Source organism: Pempheris klunzingeri, chromosome 1, assembly GCF_042242105.1.
Source record: "Pempheris klunzingeri isolate RE-2024b chromosome 1, fPemKlu1.hap1, whole genome shotgun sequence".
Lineage (NCBI taxonomy): Eukaryota > Metazoa > Chordata > Actinopteri > Acropomatiformes > Pempheridae > Pempheris > Pempheris klunzingeri.
The window spans coordinates 11275167-11301255 of record NC_092012.1 but is presented as its reverse complement, the minus strand read 5'-3'; the positions used below and the strand labels follow the sequence as shown (position 1 = coordinate 11301255).

The following is a 26089-nucleotide window of genomic DNA, read 5'->3' as shown; positions in this document are numbered from 1 at the left end:
GCTCTATAGCTTCATATTTACTTATAGATATGAGAGTGGTATCAGTCAGTCTCATTTAACTCTCAACAAGAGTGCAAGCAAGCATATTTCCCAAACTGTTTTCTTTTAATGAATACACACAAAATAACTTGTCTATCATGTCTGTACAATCACATCACATAGCTGTAAATTTGTGTCTCTCTTCAGTGCAAACACATGAAACATAGCATTGACATCAGTACAGAGCAGCCGTCGGCTCACTGAGTGTTTTCCATCTACAAGGTCACCTATCAAATGTCTTGTGCTACATTCAGTCTGACCAGATCAGGACGTTTTATCTCCAACATGCCCCATAAGTTTCTCTGAGGGCTCAGCAGGCGTAAGGTGGAGGCTTCTCAAAGGGGCTGTAGGGGGATCCGTAGAGGACGGGAGCGTTGGGTGTTAGCATGTAGCCCCCTGGTTCCTGGTTGGCCCCCTGAGACTGTGGCTGGGTGGGATCCAGAGAGAGCTGCTGGTTCTGGTTCTCCTCGGACAGACCGTTGTTGGAGGCTTGGCCTCCCTCAGGCATCATCTGGGGGGTAGCAGGTGGTTGATAGCTGCCGTTATGCTGCGGGAGAGGAGGAGAGACAGGACAGGTTGCAACAGTATGTGGAAGTGGAGCCAAAGACACCCAAAATGATTGCTGACATTTTGATGTGAGGTGCGGTCTTTATTTTCTTGTTTTATACAGTTTGGTTCTCTGGAAACAGTCACAGAAATATCACTTTATTTAAGGTAAAAGATTATCAGATATAAGATTAGCCATCATCAATAATAAATCTGTGACACATTTCAGACAAATAAAGTCACCATGCCATAAAGAAAACAATGCATTTGCTGATTTAAGGGAGCTGGTTAAGTTTGAGAACTACAGCTTATGCCACGGTTTACTTTATGGCACCCATTCATAAAGCATCAATCAGATGTTCCTGCTCTGAGCAGGTTCTTGGATGACCGATCACAAAAAATGATTTCATGTTCTATGAAACAAGCCCAGTAGAAGAGTCTACAGCCAGGCTGGCAGCTCTGCCAGACAGTGTCCAGGCACAGCCATCAGCAGCCATGCTAACATGCTGATGTTCACCATGCTCACTGCCATAGTCTAGTATGTTAGCAATGCTAATACATACTAATTAGCAGTAAGCACAAAGTACAGCTGAGTTGTTTTTTTTTCCAGATATGTACAAGTAAAAGTGAAGGGATCAAGAAAGCAATTTCAATTCATTTTGTGGGATTTTTCACTCAAAGTCAAGAGGATTCACTGCTTTGGACTATAAATATCAGCACCAAATGTAATAGTGATTCATCTAATAATTGTTGAGACGTTTCAGTCTGAACCAAAGTGGTGGACCGACCCACTGACACAGGGTTTAAGACTGAGGACCCGCGGTTTTAGTCAAGTCCTGCAGGTGTCCATCCACCTCAGTAATGTGATGTGGCAGCTGTACAGATGAATAGTTTTCTTTCTGCTTCAAGTGCTTCGATGTTGTGGAGTGAAGTAGTTGTTTCTAGTGCAGCAGGCACAAAACCAGGACCCTGAAACTGAAGCAGCTAAACTGAATTCATCATCACTCATTTTTTTTCCTACAGTGTCATAGGCTGCTGCGCTCTGTGAAAAGTTTCCCATTAGTGGCTTCTTTTAGTTCTGGTCTGGTCCCCCTACCTGCATGGGTATTGGATAGTTGGGGTAGGCGGGCAGAGCCTGTCCCGAGGGACAGAAGCCGGCGTAGGTGAGCATGTGTTGGGTCGGGTTGTACAGGATGTGAGGTGGCGGTGTGGGGCTGGGAGCAATCTGCGGAGTCGGCTTTTGCTGCAGGAAAACAGTGAAAATGATTTGAATGAGATGAGAAATCGCCAAAGGAAGCCTGAAGACAAATGTGAACAAGCCAGTTACACACTCCTCATTTATATTAGAGGTAATGAAGTATGATTGCTGCCTAATGTACTGTAGGCACAATAATAATGAAATCCGCCCCATTAAGATGAACAAAATAAGAGATTTTCATGGCTGTGGAACAGATTTCCAGGTTACCAGTCATGCCAGGAAAATCGCATTTAAGTGAGTTTTTAGCACTTTTAATGTGTGAGTAGTTTTAGAAAATGTATTGAGCCTCTTAATAAAAACATTTCTGCACACACATAAATCAATATTATGTTTCAAAGCCAAAAAAAAACAAGCTTTGGTGAAATAACAGCAAAAAAAATAAAATACATGCATCATTTTTGACAGGCAGATCTCATGATTGACCCCTTTGGCAATTCAGGAATTATGTTGATCAGATTTAGACATTTTCTTTACCGCTTTGAAACAAGCTGTAATGAGAGATGATGTGGAGTTGTCATTAAATTATTTATTTTAATGACACACATCCTGGAGATCAGGATCATAAGGTGGGCCAGAAACAGATGTCGGGGATTTTCCGTTGTTCAGTACGAGGCCTGTAGGCAATAAGGAAAGGTATCTGGTTTGAAGTGATGGGTCCAACAAAAAGCCTTCGTCAAGGTGCTGAAGGCTGAAACATCCGTCAGACGTATGATATTACCAGCTTTCTCTTTCCCTCAGGGCCCCTTTAATCACTTCACAGAGATGCCGGACTCCATTTTTTCTCTCTTTTGGTTTGGGAGGGCTAACTTTTGTTGGACTCACAATATCCTTGTACGCTCCGAGGATGGCGGCTGTGATGATTCCCAGGAACAAGCCGACCACGTTGAGCACCACAGAGGCCCAAAGCAGACGGTGTAGGTGGATCACATCCCAGCAGCTGTTGACCCCGGTGAACTCGTAGTACTGCCCGTGGTACACTGAGCTGCAGGAAGAGGAGAGCAGGGGTCAGCGATAAAGGGCAAAATGTCTGCAATGGGTGAGCCCTGCTGTATTTTTCCACTGCACATCAAAGGTTTTCTAACTTCAAACCCTGGCAGACGGGGAAGAAAGTCCTGCACACTGTCCACCACGCGGACTCACTTTATTACTTTGTTAAACCTTCCTGGCAGCCACTTATTAGTTAATAATGGAGCAGTAATGTAGCTGCAGGCAGGGAGGGACTTTCCGGAAAGATTTTCCTCTTTGCTGCATTAAAGAGCTCCTCTAACATCCTGGTTTTTAAAGTTGGCTGTAGAGTGGGATCCCTTTTAAAGCAAATCGCATGTCAGTTTTTGTCTTTCATCTTTTTTCCAACAGCAGAGCTTGCAAATACAATTTTTAGCTAACATCAAGGATGCTGTTTTCACTTTATTATCACACAATTATAACTGACATTTTAAGCGATGGGCACCCTGTAGTCAAGTATCTGCAAACTATGCGGTATAATATGCTGAAATAAATGCATAGAAGGCAGAAAGTTGAATCTAAAATGTGAAAATACTTTAAGTTGAAGTTAATGGGTTAAAACATGCAGAGTGCAGATGTCTCACCTCTCACAGTTGTACAGGTAGCAGCAGTAGCAGGTGTTGCTCCTCACCTTCAGCTTGCATTGGTTGTTGAGCGAGCGGCACGTCACCTGCAGCGTCAGAGAAGAGCTTCTTTGATCGCCTGGCACAAAAGTTTCATTAACTTCACAAAAACTGGTTCAGCAGCCAGATGAGCAGGAGCTGGACAAAGGAAACTGCTTTCTTGTGATTTGGTGAACTACAAGCAGGTGTTGCTCTCAGTGCAGTAACATTATTTGACCACTAGATGTCACTATGCGCTTTGTGAATGTTTTAAGGAAGCACGAAAAGGCTTCAAGAGCACAGGATGCAGGCCAAAATGAACCTAAAGACATTTTCAGCATCATTTGAAGACAGCCTGTGTGTCAGCAGTGTGTAGGAGGAGGAAGACTGGAGCTAAAGGTGGTCTGTGAGTGAAGGGAAGGGTATTTAAATTATTATTCTAAACTCCCAGTGAGAAATCATTTGGTGTGCTCATACAAAACACACAGTGACAGGTGCTCAATTAAGTATGTATATAAGTATAATGTATGCATGTGAGTTACCTCAATGTAGTAGCTGTCGTAGAAGTAGCCCGATCCACTGGTGTAAAATTCGCATAAGTTGTTCAACAAGGGCGCCGTGTCCTGTGAGTGTGTGTGTTAAAAAACATAAACCACAATTACATGAAAACAGACCAACTAATATAGTATTATCACACACCACAACTATTTCTCTGTGAAGTATGTTTTTTTTTTTTTTTTTAAATCTCCTTTTAATGGGTTTTATTCTCATTTTGTACTGAAATGTAAAATTTCATGTGTGTGAATCTGTAACCTGGCACTTGTGAGTCCTGCTTCTCCATCACGGCGGCAGTGAAGGTTTACATCATGCTGAAAACCATCCACTGCACCGGACTACAAAAAAACCTACCGCTTTAAAGCACCCCGGCGAAAGGTAATAAAATCATTTTCAATGTCCAAAGCTTGAAGGTGCAATAAAAGGCTTTTACTGTCCTGTGAGCACAAAATGAATATATATCTGCAGAGGTTTGATAGCGCTGTTGATCAATATCAGTGACTCTGTGCCAGGTGCTGAGAGGTCCAGCTTTTCAAAGTCTCTCTCTGCTCCACACTCGTTAAGATACTCATTAAAATTAATTAGGCTGATGTGACAAAGTGAGGTGTTGGTGTCCATGTGTCCCAACACATCTGAGATATTCGAGAAGCAACAATGACCTCCTTTGATCCCTCTGAGTTTTCTGTTAATTCCCATATAAGAAAAACTTCCCATATTTGCACAAATTGGATTTCACGCATATTAATCTAGTCGGGGGGTTATTAAAAGCAAGAGAAGACTGATGGGGACGAATGAATTCAATAAACATTATCTAACAGTGAACATGTTTCTAGAGGGAGAGAGAGAGAGAGAGAGAAAAGTCTTTGTGGAACTACTTTTTATGTGTTAATTTCTCTTACAATTTAGACATACATGGAAAACACATGCAAATATCAATGAAATAACAAATTCTAAGAGACCTTTGTAAGGATGTTTCCTGGAAAATCACCTTTCAGTTAAAAGATGTAATGTTGGAAAAGTGCATGTCCATCTTTGGTTGTTGCATATTTTGCGTTTTTATTAGTTTGACTCGTAACGTGTGAGTTTTCGGTGACTTGGAGAAACGTAGGTGACTTTTGGACGCATTTAATCAGCCCTGTCATGCTGAAACCTCCTCAGGTGACCCGATTTCTGTCTGCAGGTCGAGCACTGAGATGAGTAAGTCTGGCCCACCCGTCTGGTGTCAGGGCGGAGCCGACAGCTCAGGTCTGATTGCATCTGCAAGGCTCCTGATCTCAGTAATGTGTCTGTGCCAGTCTTGACGTCTCTGTTGACTTCAGCGTGTGTGTGATTAAATTCGGTGTGTGAGGGTTTGTTAAGACCCAAAAAAAAAGGGTGTTAATTTATTTGTATTTCTTTCTTTTCAGCGCGCTTATGTAAATACATGTGACACTTACAATGAACTCTGAAGCGATGACCCCGTCCACAATGGCACAGAAGAAAGACGCGATGACTCCGATGCTGATGAATATGATCGATGCGATGAGCTTAAAGAACGGTGGGAGGAGAGGAAGAACAAAAGAGGGTCATGAGAAATTATTTTGGAACCAGTAAGTATCATTAGAGGTCATCAATCCAGCTACAAGAATTGGAAACACACTCCTGACATATCATGTCTAAATAATAGTATTAACTGTATTAATAAGTAAATGCACACAATTTGTGAAATAAATCTAAAATCTTTGCAGTAAACATACATTTATTTTCAAAAGATAGATTTTTAGAATGGATATAACTTTATCCTGTTTTATCAAGTAGTTAAATAACAATTAACATGGAGCTCAGAGAAACCACGAGTGAGACAGAGGGAACTAAAACTGACAGAACTGATTTTAAAATGTTTTATTCATAAAATAATTTATTGCCACAAATATTTTTTTATTTATTTCTATTCATAGTATCACAGTTTGCTTGTTTTGAGTATTAAATATCAGTTTCTTAAATGTTCTTATTAGTTCATTCACATGCTTGAGTTTGTAGTATATAAAGGCAAAGCCGAACACACATACACACACACTTGTGTATGTAAGCTGGTGTGTGTCCTGATTGGCCGTCGCTGCAGGACAATAAAGGAAATGTACGGCTTCTTGCTGTGCCAGCGCAGAGGTGCTTTGTGGGTAATTTATGTCCAAAGAGGCAACATACAGGAAAAGCGGGACGGCCTTTTGTACCAGCAAGGTCAATCTCATTCTCCCAGTCTGATACACACAAATCCACAGCGTTCCTTATCGCACACACTCACATGGTCCTCTAAGTCGAGTCCGAGAATCTGATCACCGATCAATAACCTCAAATCTTATCAAACTATTCTGAGCAATGTGACACACACACACACACACCTGTTCTTCCATAGATTTTTTTTTGTAAGAGAATGTGATTTTCTGATATCTTACACACACACACACACACAAAGAGCCCAGCAGACCCAGCTGGCTGATCACAGATGTCTGATCATGAACTTTATCACTGAGCATCGTTTACTGTCTGTTCAATCGCTCCTCCAGGACCAAACCTGCTGTACTGAAACAGGAGATTAAACACACACTTGTTTTTTTCTATCTACTGTATCTCTCTGTGTGAACTGGTAGGTGGGATGCAGCAGTTCAAAACATCCCCAGAAATTATCAAAAAATTATAATTGATCTACTGATCCTACATTGATGTGAGTGACTTAAAGGATTCATTTAAAAAAAAAAAAATGTTTTCTTCCCCTTTCCTTGTTTTCAAGTCAACGTGTTTCTCTCAGAAGACCTTTAAGATCTTGGGTGGATTATTTGAATCGTTTCAGCCAAAATTACATAACACTTTTTAAAAATTTACAACCAAAAAAGGCTCGACACATCACAGTGAGAAAACCTCAGGTGTAAATAATAAAGGTGATCATGGCTGATTTCCATTTAGCTGCATCGTTGGCGTCATTCGTAACACGTGTGCTTTTCCTGTTATGACTGGTGCTGTGAAAATGACCACTAACCTTTTGTTCTTCTAGGATAAAGAGGTGATTTTGTATTTGATATTAAAAAAATGGAATGGAAATTTGGTGATCTTATCAATTAACGTACATTTGTATTAATGTACTTTGGGTTGAATTTAAGTTTGCCGGTGTACCACTGGTTTTACTGAAGCCTGCTCAAATGGAGAGCAGGCGCATGAGGCAGCATGTGTGACATTACTCCTCCGTCAGCTGATAATCAAACAGTTGATGTGGAGATGCTGTAGTAAACATTCAGCCAATCTTTTTACAGCTTTTGTCTTTTGCCAGAAACAGTTCAGTATCTTTTTTTAATTTGGATTCAGCCTGTAACAACCATCTGAAGTGTGTGTGTGTGTTAGTCTGTAATCCAGTTTTAGGTTTTGGAGTGCAAACGCTAAAAGTGTGTGAGATAAAAGTACAAAACATAAACTGATCAGGTTTACTTGATAAATCAGTTCCATTCAAGCTATTTTTTAGCCTAATGTAGAAGCTAAAAACTCCTAATAGGCTTTTAATGTAGAAGCCTGAGCGTTTTATATGAAATGTCTGATTCAATGTGTGAGAATAACACACACGTTCTGAGATGAATACTTCAACAAGGTAATTTTAAAATGAATTTCCCTCAATAAAGTGAAATAAGAGCCGGGCTGAGAAAATAAGCTTTTTCTGGGTGGGTTTTATCTGCCACTGGCCCAGACTCTCCACTTCATTAGCGGTTTAAATGACTCTGCTTTTATGGGCTGCAAGTGGGAGATGAGGCCAGCAGCAGAGACAATAGAGCCTGACAACTGCATTACTTCACATTACCTTAGCGCCAGCTGCCAGCGCATAAAACACCTCAACACACACTCTGTCGTCCAAACCCCCAAATCTCCCCTGATACAACTGAAGCAGAGAGAGAAACCAAATACTGTAAAAGATTAAAGACACACAGACACACTGTAGATCATTTTCTGCTCTCAGGAGTGGAGTTGGGTAGGAAATATTAAAAAGACACCAGGTACTGTACAAGTACAGTTATGAAGTATTTGTACTTTACTCGAGTATTTTGATTTCAAGCTACTTTATACTTTTACCCCACCACGTTTAAGAGAGAACATTTGCATTTTCTTTTCTACTACATTTATTTATCATTAATTTACTTCACAAATTTCACATTTAAAATTATTTTTAAAAAATACAATGCAATCAATTGTGAAAGACTGGATACAAATAGAGAACATTCGGGGATATTACTCGTGTAGTTTTACAACAGTAGGAATTCGAATTAAGGACTTTTACTCGTAATTTTTTAGTTTTCACATTCAAATATTGATCATGTTACTTAAACCTGCAATAACAGTTTTTTTTTAAGGCCAAATTATCACGACTTTGTACTTTGTGTTTCTGAGTGTAAGTCCAACATTCACTCTTTTTTAGCTCAGCTTTTGGTCTCCACCAACCCTTGTGGGAAACACCAGGTTTTTTTTAGCTGCTACATGCTAAACCAGGTACAGCAGTTAGGCACTAGCTGCGTCTGTCCGCTGTTTGGTGCTAAACAGGTGATGTACAGTGAGGTGTTTGGAGCCTCTTCGATGAAAACAGCTGCCAGCTGTGAAAACGACACAGTGAGAGCAGTGAGAGTGAACCAAAGCAGTTAAGTTTTGGGTTGGACAGATAAACCATGAGCTGAAATCTGCTAAACCCTCTTGTGGCCTCTTTCACATTCTCATTTGATGCATTGTTGTTATAAAAATACCAATTATACCGGCTTTAATTAACAGAGAAATACAAACACACATGGTGAAAGTTTCAGAGAAGATGAATCACTGACGAAGACAGAAAGACACAACAAGCAGTTTTATAGGAGTCAGTTAAGATACCTATCAGGTTATGTAACTAAAGTCGCTGACCGCTGCAAGGTCTTTTTCTCCTGCTCAGTGGTCCAGTGAGCTATCGTGACCACAGCTGGACATACCAGGTAATAAGGACTTGTTGGGTAAAATACGGCCCTTTAAAAGGTTCATCGCTCTGCTCTCCAAGCTGCAAGGTGACTAAAAGGACGGCAGTCTGCGAGATACAGGCAGAATCTGCAGAAGACGCTGCTGGAGCGAAGAACATGAGCTACATGAAGCATTTAGTCATAAAGAAAAAGGCCTGTGTTAGGACGGCAGGGTGAGAGAAGATAGGAGGGCAGTTGTGTTTTTGTTTTGTTTTTTTTAGAGACAGATCTTCATGCTCCTGAATCCTTTCAAACATTTTGGGGGGACAAGATAAGACAAGATGAAAAGTGCCAGGATACGAGCCATTAAGTTTTTTTTAAAAGCTTTTTGCAGGAAATGTCAATGTGTTTTTTATCTGCACTCATATTTAAAAAAGGTTTGGTCTCTCATGAACATTTGTGATGGAAGCCAAAACCTTAACACACTAAAATCTAGAGATATAAAGAGTCCCACTAAGAAAAGACACAGAAACTATAAAGCAGTTGTGAGGTGGAAAATAGATTTTGTCTTCTTCTGTAGTGTTTATTGTAGTAATTTATCAATAAAGCCAGATGAACACAATCAGTTGGCTAAACTTCAAATCTGCCTTAAGGACATAAAGTCCTGGATGAGCAGCAACTTTCTGCTGCTAAATTCAGATAAAACTGAAGTTATTTCGCTTGGCCCCAGACACCTCAGAGACAGCTTTTCTACTACCATAACTGCTCTGGACGGCATTAATCTGGCCTCCAGCTCCACTGTGAGGAATCTGGGAGTCTTATTTGATCAGGATTTGTCCTTTAACTCCCACATTAAACAGATTTCTAGAACTGCCTTTTTCCATCTACATAATATTGCCAAAATCAGGCCCATCATATCCACTGATGATGCAGAAAAATTGGTCCATGCATTTGTCACTTCTAGGTTGGACTATTGTAACTCATTATTATCAGGCTGCCCCAATAAGTCGTTAAAGACGCTCCAGCTGGTCCAGAACGCTGCTGCTCGTGTTCTGACGAGAACTAAAAGAAGAGACCACATTTCTCCTCTACTGGCTTCTCTTCATTGGCTTCCAGTAAAATCTAGAATAGAGTTTAAAATCCTTCTCCTCACCTACAAGGCTCTTAAGGGTCAGGCTCCATGATATCTTAAAGAGCTCATAGTACCGTACTACCCCACTAGAGCACTGCGCTCCCAGACTGCAGGTCTACTGGTGGTTCCCAAAGTCTCCAAAAGTAGTGCAGGAGGCAGAGCCTTCAGCTATCAGGCTCCTCTCCTGTGGAACCTCCTTCCAGTTTGGGTTCGGGGGGCAGACACCCTCTCTACATTTAAGAGTAGACTAAAAACCTTCCTTTTTGATAAAGCCTATAGTTAAGGGCTGGATCAGGCCTTAGACCAGCCCCTAGTTATGCTGCTATAGGCTCAGACTGCCGGGGGACTCCTATGGTGCACTGAGCTCCTCTATTCTCTCTCCTCCTCTTCCTCTCCATCGTTATGTCTCATGTCAGCCAAATGTCTCCCTCTAACTCGCTATCTTCCCCGGAGCCTTTCTGTGCTTTCTCATCTCTCAGGTTCCTGTTGATCCTGTGGATCCTGGTCCTGGCCCTGCTGATGCGGTTCTCTGGTTCCTGTGGGTCCTGGTCCCGGTCCCGCTGATGTGGTTCTCTGGTTCCTGTGGATCCTGGTCCTGGTTCTGCTGATGTGGTTCCCTGGTTCCTATGGATCCTGGTCCTGGTCCCGCTGATGTGGTTCTCCATCAGCCAATGGATGTGGGTCTGTCCAAGGCTACAGCCTGTCCGTCCTTGGGAGCTGGATCTCTCCTTCACTGTGGTGCTCCCGGAGGTTTCTCTTTTCCCACTGGGTTTTTTGAGTTTTTCCTTCCCGAAGAAGGAGGGTCATAAAGGGCAGGTGATGCCTCGGACTGATCCATCGGACTGATCCATTGGCCTCAACGACTGCTGGACTCTTTATTAGATTGTTAGTTCGCTTACACTTGTTTATTTCAGTGAACTTTGTAAAGCACTATGAGACACTCTGTTGTGATATTGGGCTATACAAATAAAATTGAATTGAATTGAATTTATTATTATCCAGATCTCATATGTAGGCTGTTGACTTTGTTGTTCTCCGACTCGGAAACGAGAACGGTATGCCACGACTAAAAACATACCTCAGATTTAACCACATACCATAAATTTCACATAGTCACCCAGGCTGCTTCTGACGCATTTTTCCAATTAAATGAAACCAACAAAAACCTTTATCCTAAAAGACACCTGAGCCAAATCTTGCACAAATAGATGCCACAGCTGTTTTGTAGACATTTGATAATGATATTTGCGCCAAGTACTTCTCCAGTCAAATAAAAACTAAACTATTTGTATAGTTTTGCTCACAGCCAATCACAAGTGTTCTTTGCTTTAATGCGACATGTGCTGAGACGCCACCACAGGTACGGCTATACTTCACACCTGCGGAGTCTGATGAAAATGAAGGCATCAGATGCGGAAGGATTATCAGTAAAAACAACTGGGAATACAAATAAGACAGTAAAACACCTCATCAAGCGTGGAGAGAAGATGAGGTACTCTGTTGGTATCGGTATCACTTTAAGGGTGCTGGTGTTTTCTTAAACCATAAGAAAACACCCCGTCTGACCTTTGGTGTGTCAACATGTGCACTCACTGTCAGTTTAAAACAGCAGCTAAATTAGTTAATCAGCTACCAGCAATCTAGTAATTCATGCACTGCAGTGTAATAATCATAATAAGGTTATCATTGAGAATGAAAAGGCTACAATGAGGCCTTGATCATCTATTTACTCAAACATGATAAATGTGCTAGAAAATGCGATACTGTGCCATCTAGGGTGCTGGAACCTCTATAAAAGGTGTTCAATGCAAATATATTTTTTGCTTGATTAATGTGGTCGACTTCAGCTGAAGGGAAGAATTAAAGTTGTTTATTTATGCACTAGATTTCTCCAATCAGGAGTCAAACCGGATACCATGTGTTCTGCAAACAACATCAGAACCTTCCACCTGCTGCTTTTTGAGGTCAGAGGAGCGAAGTCCTGTGAGATCCAGGAAGTGACAGAGAGCTTCAGAGCTCTCAGGTGTCCCCCTGGCATTGTGGTATGGTTAGTTGTTCTTTAATGAGTGACCTCGCTCTGCCAGACAGCTCTCGTGTTACAGTACGAGCCTCGGACACGGCAGGGAAGAAGACACCTGTGTGAGAGGAGCACTGCGCCAGGCGGGGCTCACAGGAGACACTGTAGACCAGCGCTAGCGTGGCAGCCATCTCCCCATTAAAATTTAAAGCACAGAACTGGGAGCGATGCCGGACAGGCCGCCTTTGTCCGTTCACACGTTTACAGTGAAACACCAGCAAGGACTCAGACGAGCTGAAAGCAAACAGGACATATCTGAAATATCTGAAACCTGTCTTCATCTTTGTTAAAATATTTGGAACTCAGCTGTCTCCACCTGTGTGAGGAGCTCCAGAAAGGGTATCTGCGTGACCGGATTAGATCTGGTACACTGTAGCGTAACAAAAGACAACGACACTCGGATGGCACATGAAAAATTCACAACACGCAAAACACACACTGCTCAGCTTCGGCTCTGATGCCGTTAAGTCTCTTTTTTTTTTTTTGGAACATATTGATCAGTAAACCTGAGTTAGTTTAGTGCTACTGAGGACATTCAGGTCAACTCCTAAGTACGTTTTCGCGAATTTGGAGGTTTTATTTTCTAATCTGATTGTGTATCATTTCTAATTTAGTTAAACTGGCCACTCGCTAACCTGTGCTCCCCTTACTGTTTAATTTTCCTTTCTAAACAACAAAGTTTATATACAGTGATTTCAGAAAGAGAGGACAAAAACAGGCTTCTCTTTTCTCGGTCAGCTAAGGCTGCTTATACTGAAATCACTGTCTCTGGGTGACTTTTTAATGTTTCCAACTGACTTCACTCTTGTAAAAGGGAAGAAATCTCAACTTTGAATGCGCACAACATAATAATTAAGACAAATTCAGAGGTGAGAAACAAGAACTCCCAATCTGCTAAAGTTTCTGTGTCACTGGTGTCCTCTTCAGTCCTTGCATGGACTTAACACAGTCTCATGCTGGGTTTCACATACAGAGAATGTGATACTGGCGCCGTTACTTAAATGACACATGGGAGCAGTTTCATCAGCTTCTGGTTGCCTCTGGCCTATAAGTAGCATTCGCATTAGTCAGCCACTTGACTGTTGTCACTGATTGGAGATCAGTTCATGCAGATTCCTCTTTTATTTCGTTTTGTTTGCTTGAAAGGAGTCTAAAGCTCTCAAACTGGGTTTCCACTTTATTCACCGTACGTTAGAAAAGATCAGATGCTTCACTGCCTTCATTCACATTTTAAAAGAAGTCAATAATCTTTTCAGACAGGTGTCGCTCTACCTGTGAGTGTCTCTACTCTACAGTCATTGACATGATTCTACTTTTGTACAGAGAGGCACTTTGATGATATTAAACTGTGTCCCTGTCTGAAATAAAGGAGCCCTGTCAGCAACTGACCAATACTAATGCAATTTCCCCTTTTGTCATTGAAATCCAGAGCCAATCGCGTTCGCTTCCCCCGACCACATCTCCACTCACGTACACTGACCCGGCACAAGGACCAAGAACACATTACGCCGCCATCAACTAATCCGATTTGCTTCTTGCTCATAATAGAGCAATTTCCTGTAAAACAGTTTAGAGAATTTGAAAAGTCTGTAACACAATCCTCTAATTTATCATGTACATATATATATATATATATATATATATATATATATATATATATATTTATATATGTCCCATTTTCCAGGAACAATGCCTCACTTTTAGAAGCTCGAGAAGCTGGCAGAAGTCACTCCAAGAGGGGGCAAACAGAAGGCTAAAATGTGACTGTGACGCTGCACAATTCGAGCTGCCAGCTGTCGCACTGAATGCCTTTTTTGAGTTTGTTAAACATTTGCAGATCACTTTTTGGCCACTTGGGTGCAGCAGAACAAGCTGTAAACACAACGCTGACATACTGTCACTTTAAAAAGTTAACATGCTGAACTTGTGTGAAGGTATGATTGGAGCAAAACAACTGAACACCTCTAACAGTGGATTTTGTAGTTGTAGACAATATTCTTATGTGTGTATCGGTATATTTGAAGTGCACCTGCAAACTTTTTTTCCCCACAAACACCATCTCACATTCTCCATCGCAGATGCCCAAATGCTATGTATCAACAAATCAAGACACTCACGTGCTCACATTTTTTGCTACAGTTGCTGCAGTGAATACGATGTACAGTCACACACAGCTGTCAAAAAATGTGACGTCATGGACCAAATGTGCTAAAAAATCTAAAAATCAGTGTGTGAATTCATGCAATGACAGATACGCACCTGTAGAATATTTTATGACAAATACATTTTTTTCTTGGATATTTTTTCAGGCACACACTCAAGTCAATATCTACAACTGCTTCAAACGGCCGCCACGAGTCTCAAATGCTGCTTCTTCACTCACAAAAGTCCTGCACACACTCTCTCAGGTGATTTTTGCATCAGAGAACCTTTTTGACCATTCAAAGAAGCTCAAGAGAAAAATAAAACTACAGCCTCTATTCTTGGTCACAGACTTGCAACATTAGAGCAAAATTCACTTGGAGTCATGCTTTGTCTCCCGAGGTGCATATAAGTCCACTATTCACTCTTTTCTTAGCTCTGTTTTGGTGTTTAGTTACTAAATTCTCCGCTTTCTTCACCAGCTAATCGCTAACTTAGTCTGTTTGGTGCTAGGTGAGTACTGTATAGTGGCTTTTTGGAGCTTTTTTGTTAAAAACAGCTGCCGGAAGCAACTGGAAATTAAGCTGATGTGGGAATGTGGGGAGTTGGAATGTCTGTCTGCATTGAGTCTGCAGTGATCGCAGCAGCTCTGCACCTTGTGTCATCTGTGCTAAAAGCTACCAGAGAGAAGATTTCTTATCATTTTTATTCCTCTTTATCAAAAGAAATGTACCTACAGCTGCTACTAAAAAAAACAGCCATGTATTCAACAATAAGTCATTTCTTGAAGTCTAAAGTGTTTTTTTACATGGTGAGAAGTCTAAATGAAGACCAGAAATGTGTCAAATTGGTGGTATAAATGAAATCATCCTTGTAATGGTGATTCTAAAGGTGCTGCATCAATGATACAAGAGTCAGAGGAACAGACTCACCATGGGTCTACGGTTTTCCACCAGGTAGATGCCAACAATGCCCAGAAATGCTCCAAAACTCAGCTGGAGGTACAAAGAGACCAAAGTGGAGGATGCGAGAAGAAACATTAGAGGTCAGAGAGAGAGAGAGAGGAATAAAAACACACCAGGTCACAATGGCATTTGAAGGGTCAGTGACACTCACGGTGATGCCGGAGTAATATCCAGCAACAGGCACGTTGTTGGTGCGAGTGGCCGAGACCAGACCCACTATCAGCACCACCAGAGCCAGAGCCAGCAGAGACACGGTCATCCACAGAGCCAACTTCCTCCGACGCTGGTACTGAACTGAGGATGAATGGGAGGAAGAAACGGGGTGACAGGAGGACCTCTCAGCGTTCGTTATCACTAATTCGTCTTGTCCCCAACACTCTGAATTACATGCTCTGACCATAAAATCTAAATCTGAGTGCACATATTGAAGTAATTTTAATTTCCTGACAGGTGAAAAGTGGTGGAAGACGTATTCTGACCATTTACTCAAGTGAGAGCACCATTATAAAATTGTATAAATGCTCCAGTACATGTAAAAATCCTGCGTTTTGAGATTTCAACATTATTATATATCATAATCATACGTGAACCTGTTTTATAGACTGAAGTACGACTGTATAACAAGACATATTTTACATGCTTGGTTTTATCAACCATATTGCAGGATTTTTGTTTTTTCACAGCCTTAGTTTTTGTTTTTAAGCACTAATCAATAAAATCTTTGTGGTAAATATACAATTTTAAATCAGCAGAATAACTACGGCTTTGCAGATGAATCTGTAAACACCAACATTTCCTTCTGGAAGGTCGTTGAGTTGAAATATAAAACAACATAAAAATGCAAGAAAAGCACAAGTAGCCTACCTCAGCAACATGGTTAAACACAGTGCTTGAGTTAATGTACTTTCCACCTGTGCAGATGAGCTGTGGAGCATTTTAAAATATTTCTAACAAGAGCTTAAACACAAGAAACCTGTCTGTGAGAATTAAACCAGCCCCATGTCTTTGCTTTTTTCCTCTCCTGTGCACCATGACACTGAATTAAAGCACATTACAAATAGTTTCTAATATTAGAGATGCTGATACTAAGATGCTGCTGGGACTTGATTCAGGTTAGAAGATCTCAGGGTGAGAGTTGGCTGAACTTTACCTGATGGGTCTGGTATCTCTGTCGCTGCTTGCTGAGCTGCCTGTGGGGTTTCAGACTGTTGCATTTTGACTCAGTCCGGATGAATCAGCTCCGAGGACACACAAAAAAAAAGAAACAGAGACGGTTTAAAGAGTTGAGATCGAAGCTGTTTTTTTGTTCTTTTGTCCCTGTTGATTCAAACCAGAGTCCTCATCCTCCAGGGAGAGCGGCCACGAGAAACAAGCTTTTTTTTTCTACCTCTTATGATACAAACATGTTCCTGTATCATGTAAATGTTTCCACAGCTGACTGTGAGCTCGCACGAGATCAACTTTAACTTGAAGCCTGAGAGAGAGAGAGAGAGAGAGAGAGAGAGAGAGAGAGAGAGAGAGAGAGAGCAGCCAATCAGCTCCCTGTATTCACCTCAGGGATGTATTATTAAATTATTTACCTTATTGTGTCGGATCCATGCAGAGTCCATTGTGGACCCACGTTGAAAATACTCACATTAAGTGGCTCAACTCCTCACAATAAAATAAAAATGTGTGTAAAGAGTGTTTTAGTGCCCACGTGCCACCTCCCTCAGTGGTCATGATGCTGCAGGCAGCGCTGAGGTGGGGGACGAACTGTAATATGAGTTTACAGCGCCCTCCAGTGGCCAACACCTGAAAAACAAGCCTGATATAAAGCTGCATGAAAGCTTCTGGGATGTGGGAATTAGTACAGAAATAGTACACAACACAAAAACTCACTGTACATTAGAGACATCTTAGAAATTAAATTCCTTGTCCCACAATCCAACTGGCCTGACTTCCATTTGATCATAATGCATTTTTTTGGTGATGGCCTGTAGGATTTCTGTAAGCTGAAAGCTATGACATTATAATAGGAATCATAATTTTGTTATATTTTATCAGTTAACTGATTAATATACACAAGTAATGTGCAGATTAATCGATATTGAAAGTGACTGTTATTTGTTTGTTTTCATATGTTCCTGTAACACATACACAGCTTTTAGATTACAACAGGAAACATAATTTGTTCAGTGGTACATTTTGCTGCTTCTCCTTCGGCAGCAGAGATTGTTTCAATTTGATCTGAGTTATCTTTTTTAAAATCCTGGCAGTTACTGTTTGATGATGTTGGCTTTACAACATTTGGATTACTGCCTTTTGGAGGAACCTCAGCTGTAGGTGGAGGGATTGACTTTGTTGGTGTGTCAGTCGCATGCAAAACATGCTGATTTTAAAGGCGAAAATATTTATTGAAAAGCATAAAAATCGCTGCAGCAGTAGATACAAGCTTATTTACACATCTGAAGCCACAAAAGTACTGACGCATCATTCGCACTGACACACACACACACACACACATAATGACTGATCATTGATTCATCCACCTCAAAAAAAAACAGCCACTACAACTGTACATTGATAGAAAAAAAACAGTATCAGCCCATAAACAGAACATGATTTTAAAGTAAAGCATTCATCAGATGTTGACAAATGAAACAACTGAAAATTTGGTTATCATTGCAGCAAAAAAAAGGGCATAAAGTGCAGGTCACACTTTAAAAATCTTATTATCTATGAGGTATGTTGGTAAAAAAAAAAAGACTATCATCATCAATAATGTTCATTCATTCATTTGAATCCAACACAAACTCGAAAATCTGAAATCTTCATTCAGTCCATGTCATATCATCCATTAGCAGCAGGTTCTTTGCTGCATCCTCCTACGACACCGTGCATGTGGAGGACTTGGGTGGCTGCTCCAGGATGGATTCACGTCGCAGGTCGTTGGGCAAAGAGCCGTCAGGTCCCCAGATCGTGAGCTCGCCGTAGATCCCCGTCTCAATCATCTCCTCCTGCCAGGGGATGGAGATGTTCCCGGAGGCAAACTCATTAAAAAACTCATTGTCCTTGTCTTCCACCTGCACGCCTTTAACCGTGGAGAAGGCCCCGACGGCGTCGATGTTCTTGGCATAAACTGTCTTGGAGTCTGGCACGAAGGGGGGAGGAAGGATCCCTGAGGAGAGACAACACAGGAAGGAGCAGATGTCTTTTAGTTCATAATCCATCATGATAAGGTTGGTTAAAAAGTCCCAGACTGGTGGTCAGCTAAACCACTAGGACGCCCCAGGGTGAGACATGTTTGCGTTTGAGTCACTCAGAGAGAATAATCAGTGTTCAATAAACACTTGGCTTGTTAAACCTACAGGTTTCAGCACAGGCGCTGCACAGAGAGGGTGAAAACACACCACAAAATGTTGAATTATCCAGTGAGAATTAGACACATAAATGGGTCGCCCCATTCACAGAAATATACAACATGTAACAGAAACAGCAAAAGTTAAACACAAAAGTGAACACAAAGGGCCACAAAACAAAGTCAAATAAAGATGAATAGTATTTAAAGACCCCCAAATCTTATAGTATTTCTCTACAACATTAACATTAGCATTACTAATGTGCATCAAAGTTAAACTTCAGAAAAAAACAGAGAGAGATTAACAGTGTAATTCCAGTGTAATTTTTTGTGACTGTGTTATTTCAACTGAGTGCAGCGGCACTTTCAAAAAGCAAAACAAAAAATATGAAAAAATATCTTGTGAAAAAAGCCAAAAATGTTCAAACTTTGGCAGAAAATCTTTGTGTTCATGTAGGACCTCATTGCTGAAATAAAAAAAAAGTGTTTTCACTGGCTTTAATAACTAAATAAATACTAAGAATTCCTAATAGAGTTCATAAAAACTTACAAGATGCTCTTCTTTTGAATAGAAATAGAAATGTAATCCATAAAATCCATACAGATTAAACATGAAATCTGCTGATATGGTGTTTTCATGTGACAATTAAACATGTGGGGACAAAATAAAACAAACTGAATGATCAGCATGTAAATAAAAGTGTTAAAACTAAAAAGGAGTCATTATGTGAATGTGATGCAAACAGACACAACAGGGACTGGTGACGACATTTGTTTCTGTCTGAATCTGACCTGCGTTCAGCTTCCTCCAGTTGATCTCGCTGAAGAAGGGGAGCGCCCTGATCTCGTCACATGAGCCGTCCTTGAAGCCGAGCCTCTTGTCGACCTCTTTGTGCAGCAGACCCTCGCAGATGGCCCGGGCGTTCTCACTGAAGTGCTCTGGATAAGTTACGGGATCATTCAGAATCCGCTTCTTCACCACCTTGTTCTCCACCTTCAAACAGCACAGAGAACAGCGCAGGTGTAAAAAAAAACAAAAAACAAAAACACAAACCTGAACACGTCACATTAGTCCAACTTTAACACATACTGAACCTTTTATTCTTTAGTCTGTTGATACACCACAAATCAAAGCACTTAACTTATTCACTTTTACTTATTGTTTACCTGCAGGACATTCAGTCATATTCTGCACAGTATCACTGTAAATCCTCTATGAAGTAAATATCTATGCAGATGTGCATACATTTATTTATACTTAATGTAGAAATAAAATCAAGTGTTGACAGTTCTCTTTAAAATTATATGCATTGGTGGAAAGTAACAAAGTGCAGTATTTTACTTACACACAGTTTTGAGATTCGATTTATAAAAAGTGCTGCAGTGCTAAAAATTAAACTATCCAACAATACACAAAGTGGATAGCAGCGTCCAGCAAGTACTTTCACTTGTACTACATTTACTGATAGTTTTGTACTTGTACTTTATTTTTAAAATTTTGAATGCAGGACTTTTACCTATAACAATGTACAATCAGTGTGTTTTGCAACTTTTACTTATATAAGGACGAGTCATCTGCAGTATCAGCATCAGGCCACCAGTGGGCACAGTTGAGCCATCAAATCTTATAAAAACTCAACTCACTATATTATCAATCAAGTTCAGTAAAAGTGGGTTTGAACGTCACATGGCAGAAAGAGGTAAAAGCCATGGAGACCGTGAGGTGAGAGGCAGAGAAAATGGAGTCCAAAGAACAACAAAGAAAATGTTCATAGCACATAATAAAAAGATGACAAAAAAAATGTAACAAAAGGAGAAAAAGACGAGGTTGGTACACACTGAACGTTTACCTTCTCTCCTCGCGTCCTGAAGGGCCCCTTGGCAGCCATGAACTCGTACAGAGTGACCCCCAGAGTGAAATAATCTGCAGAGTAGTCGTACTCCTCTCCTTTCAGCAGCTCTGGAGCCATGAAACCTGCAGGTGAGAGAACAGAGGTCATGACGTCTGCATAAGATGAAAAGGGACAATTTAACGGTTTAAACTGATCACCAGATCTCAAATACACTCAAGTGAGTAAAACAGTTATTAGATTGAGACAATTATTAGATTCATTGATAAAACAGCTGCACTCTACCTGATAGAATACTTGAGTATTTCTACTCACACAACACTTCACCTCAGAGGGACATTTTGTACTTGATCCCACTCTTACACTTTAGTCACAGCTGCAATGAATGGTTACTTGTCACAGATTTAGTTTTTTACAAATTATATGTTAAGGATTAAGGCAAAACTTCTGTGTTTTAAACCTGGGCCCTATTTTTAGGGTTTGAAATGAATGGTAGGTACAAAAAACTTTTAGATTTGCTCTGGTGGACTGAGCTACAATGGCTACAAAGTAATCCTTTGGGGCAACTCAAATTATCAGACTATATCCAGTGAAAGTGTGTTTTTTTTGCTGCTGACAGGCTCAGATTGTTATTTGAAGTGTCTGACAATATTATGGAGAGGATCCCTGTAAAGACAGACCTGTAAGATCCTTTTCGTTTAACCACAAACAGCCGTTATATTGCTCTCTTCAAAGACACCAGACTCTATTGACAAAAACAGCAATTTTACAAACTCACTGCACACAGTGGCTGATCTACTGCATATATACTGTGATATTAGCTCTAGTTAATCTTAGTTAGTTAGTCTAGTGTTAAGGGGCAGGATAGTTTCAGTCCAGTTATTCAGGTAAGGCTGGTTGGAGAGGTAATGGCAGCTGTACAGTATGCGTGACAACACTAATTACAGAGTGACAAAGATGATTACTGCAGAACTGTGCGTTGTGTTCACAGATCCTATTAAGAGCAGCTACAACCTTAGACTTAGACTTTTTCTTTATTTGATCCCCCATAGGGGGAAATTTTCAACCAGGTGAAAGTCAGGTTGGTGATGATTGTTTCGGCTGTACCTGGAGTCCCAGCGTAGCCCTTGATTTTGAACTGATCATCAGCCAGCTCCACAGCCAGACCAAGGTCAGAGATACGGACGTTACCTGTGAGAACAAACACCCGAGTAATATCAAGAGCTGCTGTGCACGTCACAGATATGAGTGTTGACCTGCACGGTACGCCTCTGACTCATTAACCTGCAGCAGCACGATAACTGAAAGACGTCCTTGTGTTAACAGAGTGCATACTGGGGGTGTGGTGTGAAGTGTATGTGAGTGGTTCAGTGTGCTTATACAGACCTGTGTGTGTGTGTGTGTGTGTGTGTGTGTGTGTGTGTGTGTTTTGACCTCAGAAGACTATGAATGAGACATAGTTCTAAAGTCAAGGTGAGGTGATGCAATTTCATCACAATAAAAGCAAAATGTATTAAATCTGTTGTGACGTTTACAAGCGGTTGGGGGGTTTGAATTTAAAGGAATAGTTCGACATTTTGCGTAATATGCTGTATGCTCATACGCAGCCTCACCGAGCGTTATTTGAGAAGATCAACACCACTCTCATGTTTGCACAGTGAAATGAGGCTGAAGCAGGAGCCTGACTCCAGGAAGTCACCTGGTAAAACCACAACTTGTCATTTTGTTACCTTTAGGCAGAGCTCGGTTAGCTTCTCCTGCTTCCAGTCATTGTGCTAAGCAAACCTTAGCTAACCTCACCCCATTTAACAGACAGACATCATCATCATCTAAATCAAAAAAGCATTTAAGAAAATAACCTAAAATGCTAAACTATTCTTTTAATTAAATAATCTGATGGCCCAAATATCAGTTCAACTACCCAGTAGAACTATTCTGGTCTGTTGTACGTATGAATGACCTCTAAATGGTTAAAGGAGCTTAATCTGTACATGAGTTACCAGCAGCACAACAACTATCAGGCTGCACTTCAGGACAAAACACAAGAGACGACACCTTCCTGTTTCGTACACAAGTGTCTGACCTTGATTATCTAGCAGCACATTCTCTGGTTTGAGGTCTCTGTAGATGATCCTCTTCTGGTGGAGGTGCTCCATGCCCTGGATGATCTGAGCAGTGTAGTAGCACGCCCGAGGCTCATCCAACCCCGGGTTGTTCTCATCCACGTTGTAAATGTGATACCTAATGGAATAAGCAAGAGAGTGTAAGGTATAAGGTAAATGTACACTTATTCTATAAACACACTGTGCTTCAAAATACTAATTCTAACAAGATTACATTGAAAGTTTGGCCTCAGACCGTATTGAAAATGTATATTTTTACATAAATCTGGAAGTTATCAGAAAAATTCAGGATTCAGAAACATAAAAAAAAAACATGACAAATATTTGTCGCTGTCGTAACATCTTCGGTCCTCTGTTCTTTATTTCCAGGTTTGCATGAAAATATTAGAGATTTTCAACATGTTCTTAGACTTTTGGACCCCACTGTAAGTTTATACAACAAATGAACTCAACATGTGAACATTCAGGACATTTATTCATTCATTCATGACACAATCTGTAAAAAAGTGAATAGGACTGTAGAGAAACATTAGCTAACAGGCACTATCAATCACTGATCCCATTTTCTACACCACAGACTGCGTCCTGTGAGTGAGAGTGAATGAGATCTAACCTCAGGTCTCCCCCGTTCATGATGGTCATGACCAGACACAACTCTGTTTTTGTCTGGAAGGCGTAGGCCAAGGAGACAATGAACCTGCTGTGAACTCGAGCCAGGATCCTCTTCTCCACCATCGCCCCCTACAGGACAGGAAGCGACAGCAGACATTAGTAGGTATTTACAGTGTTTACAGCACTCTAGGTTCCTTACTAGGTTACTAGGTTTTATCTTCACTTTTATCCTTATTTTTTTGTCTTTATTTTCATTGTTGTCTTCATTTATTCATACTAGGTTTTATCTTTATCGGACACAGTAATGACACAATAACACTCCTGTCTGTACATGAGCACAATTCATCTGCAGATTCGTGGTTAGTCAAGATGAAATCTCAAACATTCATTCATTAAAATATCGATGCTATAGATGCTATTTATACCAGTGTCATAATTATTATGATTTACAGTTGGTCTCACTCATTTAATTTATTTGTAAACTTAATTAACTTTTATCATTATCGGTTTTCAGTTGCAGTTTAGGCACCAAACCTAATTGGTTAGGTTTAGGAAAAGATCTTGGTTTGGATTAAGATTATAGAAATATTAGTCAAATACAAATATAAACACAACATATCTTATTTCAAACATGCACCTGGGTGTAAATAGCCACATTGGCTATATTAATAGCCACATTGGTTATTTTATTACATTGGGTACAAATAGTGTTGCTGACTACTGACCCCTGGTTGTAAATAGCATCTGCTGATATTTCAATGTAATAATGTTTGTGATTTTATCACGATAAACCACGAATCAGCGGATAAATTATGCTCATGTACAGACAGGAGTGTTATTACTGTCATTACTGTGCCCAGTACAGATAACCCCAACATCAATCTGAATAGGAATTTATCGTTCTTTATACTGTGATCTGACCTGGTGTAAGTAGCCGAATAGCGACCGTGTAAATAGACACATATTTGTTCTTGCCATAATAACATGGCACCAGCTGTTGTCTGCTTTTAGCTATCACCATTGATGCTGTAACTGTTGATGTGTTGTGCATGTGTAACTCTATGTTCAGGCCTGCTCTCAGTGAAATAGATTAGAAGTCATCTCGTACAAAGATATCTGCTCAGCTGCAAAATGTTCTATGCTATATAAAAAAACATGCTAATCAAGTACATGATAGTTAGATTTCCACTTAATTCACTCTGTCTCTTCATAGCGTCACATATCCTCCAGTTGTGCATTAAAACAGGCTGATAATGCGGTATGTCATGAGACGGTGTCATGTGATGTTTGATGGTCGACACTTGAGACAGTGTTACATTCACAAGTTAAGGAGTTCATTTTCCAATAGATATGATTGGACTTGAATGTAGATGTGTCTTGTGTGTGGGAAGATCTATTTGCATCTAAACAAAATTAGTTTTTCCCTTAGCCAATAAGTAGGCCGATATAGAACTAACCAGCATTACTTTGACCATGCTGTATTGTATTGTATTGACCTATATATATATATATATAGAGAGAGAGCTTATTTTAAACAACAAACAACACGTTTGGTCTGTAATGGCATAGAAAACTAATGAAAACTGGATAACTGTTGCAACATTTTGAAAGACATTGAATCCCTCCACTGTTCATATTGTTTCTGTTATGGGGACTGAGCAGAAGACTTGGAAATCTACTCCAGAGCTGCTCCATTTATAAACATGGCGGGATTGGCCCTTTATAAGGGGATCAAAATGCTCTAATGCTGCGGGCTCTAATCATATAAGCCAATGGTGCCTCACATCGTCTTCAAGGCTCCATCTAGTTACTGGCTGTTGTTTTGCGGGGAGGATTACACACACACACAGACACACATATAAAAGGCAGAACTGGATCACAACTCATGTTTCTGAATTTAAACCACCGCACAAACTGCAATGTGATCCAGCTAACTGAGATCATCTCTTTCACCTACAGAATTGTCCCTCTTCTCTGACGTGAAAGGCCTTGTCGTGATCTGGGTCCTTACCTCAAAGCCTTTTCTCTTCTTCAGCCTCTTCTTGTTGAGCTTTTTGCAAGCGTACAGTTTCCCTGTGGCCTTCATCTGACAGGCAGACACTTCCCCAAAACCCCCTTTCCCCAATACACGAAAATCCAAAAACCAATCCTCCTCCATGGGCTGCATCTCCAACCACTTCCACTGCAGAAACCTTTTCAGGTACATAGTCTCCAGGAAGAAAGTATAGGGCACTTCCTTGAGAAAGTCCATCACACTTTCCATGGTCTCATTGAAAAGATCGTCCCCGGACTCTTGGTGTTTCTCTTTTACTTTTGTGATGCCGTTTTCTGACAGGAAGGGGCAGAAATACTTGGCGCCAGGCTCCATGTACCGGGACAAGATCTTGCAGCCTTTCTTGACTCTATCTTCATCCTCAGCCATGTTGTATTCCTCAATGTCCTTCCACAGGCGACAGGGGCCTTTATACTCATTGATGGAGTCCAGGAACTCCTGGAAGAGACGCTTGCCAATGGGCTGCTGCACACAGACCGTCTGGAAGCCCAGGTCTAAAGTCTCCCGCAGGCCTTCACACACTGTGATGTGGGGCAGCTTCAGGCGGGAGTGGTACTTCTTGTCTCTGTTGGCTGTAGGGTTGGCAGAGCCATCCAAGCTCCCGCGGGCTGAGATGTAGGCAGAGTTGGCCACCACTGTCGTCAGGCTACCCATATCCATGGTGACACAGCCGAAAAGTGGGGAGAGGGGGTGACGGAGAAATGTGTGAGATGCAACAATAAACTAGAGAGAGAGGGTACTACAGGGGAGCAGAAGTGTGAGGAAATGAGTGCAGAGAAGACCAGAAAGCTAAAAGAAGAGGAAAGTAGCAGAGGAGCAGATGATATGTGGCTAATTCCTAGATAAGAACAAGATG

At 40.9% G+C, this 26089-nt stretch overlaps 2 protein-coding genes across 2 annotated transcripts; both read right to left on the bottom strand.

Annotated features, from left to right (window-relative positions):
• Positions 1-349: 349 nt before the first annotated feature.
• Positions 350-16469, bottom strand: LOC139205699 (transmembrane protein 255B-like). Its single transcript, XM_070835991.1, has 9 exons — positions 16401-16469; positions 15407-15544; positions 15223-15285; positions 5442-5531; positions 3993-4073; positions 3433-3518; positions 2666-2825; positions 1682-1828; positions 350-586 (listed from the first exon to the last, which is right to left on the bottom strand). Exons 1-9 carry the CDS (start codon positions 16467-16469, stop codon positions 350-352), a joined length of 1071 nt encoding a protein of 356 aa, XP_070692092.1.
• A 1653-nt stretch (positions 16470-18122) lies between these two features.
• On the bottom strand, positions 18123-25893 carry grk1a (G protein-coupled receptor kinase 1 a). The gene is made up of 7 exons (XM_070829405.1): positions 25192-25893; positions 23182-23309; positions 22529-22686; positions 21553-21636; positions 20446-20570; positions 19388-19589; positions 18123-18415 (listed from the first exon to the last, which is right to left on the bottom strand). Exons 1-7 carry the CDS (start codon positions 25891-25893, stop codon positions 18123-18125), a joined length of 1692 nt encoding a protein of 563 aa, XP_070685506.1.
• Positions 25894-26089: the final 196 nt, after the last annotated feature.

What these genes read in the sequence shown, in the direction of transcription:
- LOC139205699 (XM_070835991.1), bottom strand. Translation starts at nt 16,469, where the DNA reads ATGCAACAGTCTGAAACCCCACAGGCAGCTCAGCAAGCAGCGACAGAG. An exon ending in GATATTACTCCGGCATCACC is followed by an intron (nt 15,286 to 15,406) that starts GTGAGTGTCACT and finishes TTGTACCTCCAG; the next exon opens with CTGAGTTTTGGAGCATTTCT. An exon ending in ACTATCCAATACCCATGCAG is followed by an intron (nt 587 to 1,681) that starts GTAGGGGGACCA and finishes CCTCTCCCGCAG; the next exon opens with CATAACGGCAGCTATCAACC.
- grk1a (XM_070829405.1), bottom strand. Translation starts at nt 25,893, where the DNA reads ATGGATATGGGTAGCCTGACGACAGTGGTGGCCAACTCTGCCTACATC. An exon ending in TGTGCTGCTAGATAATCAAG is followed by an intron (nt 21,637 to 22,528) that starts GTCAGACACTTG and finishes TTGTTCTCACAG; the next exon opens with GTAACGTCCGTATCTCTGAC. An exon ending in CTGGAGGAAGCTGAACGCAG is followed by an intron (nt 18,416 to 19,387) that starts GTCAGATTCAGA and finishes GTCTCTCCTCAG; the next exon opens with GGATCCTTCCTCCCCCCTTC.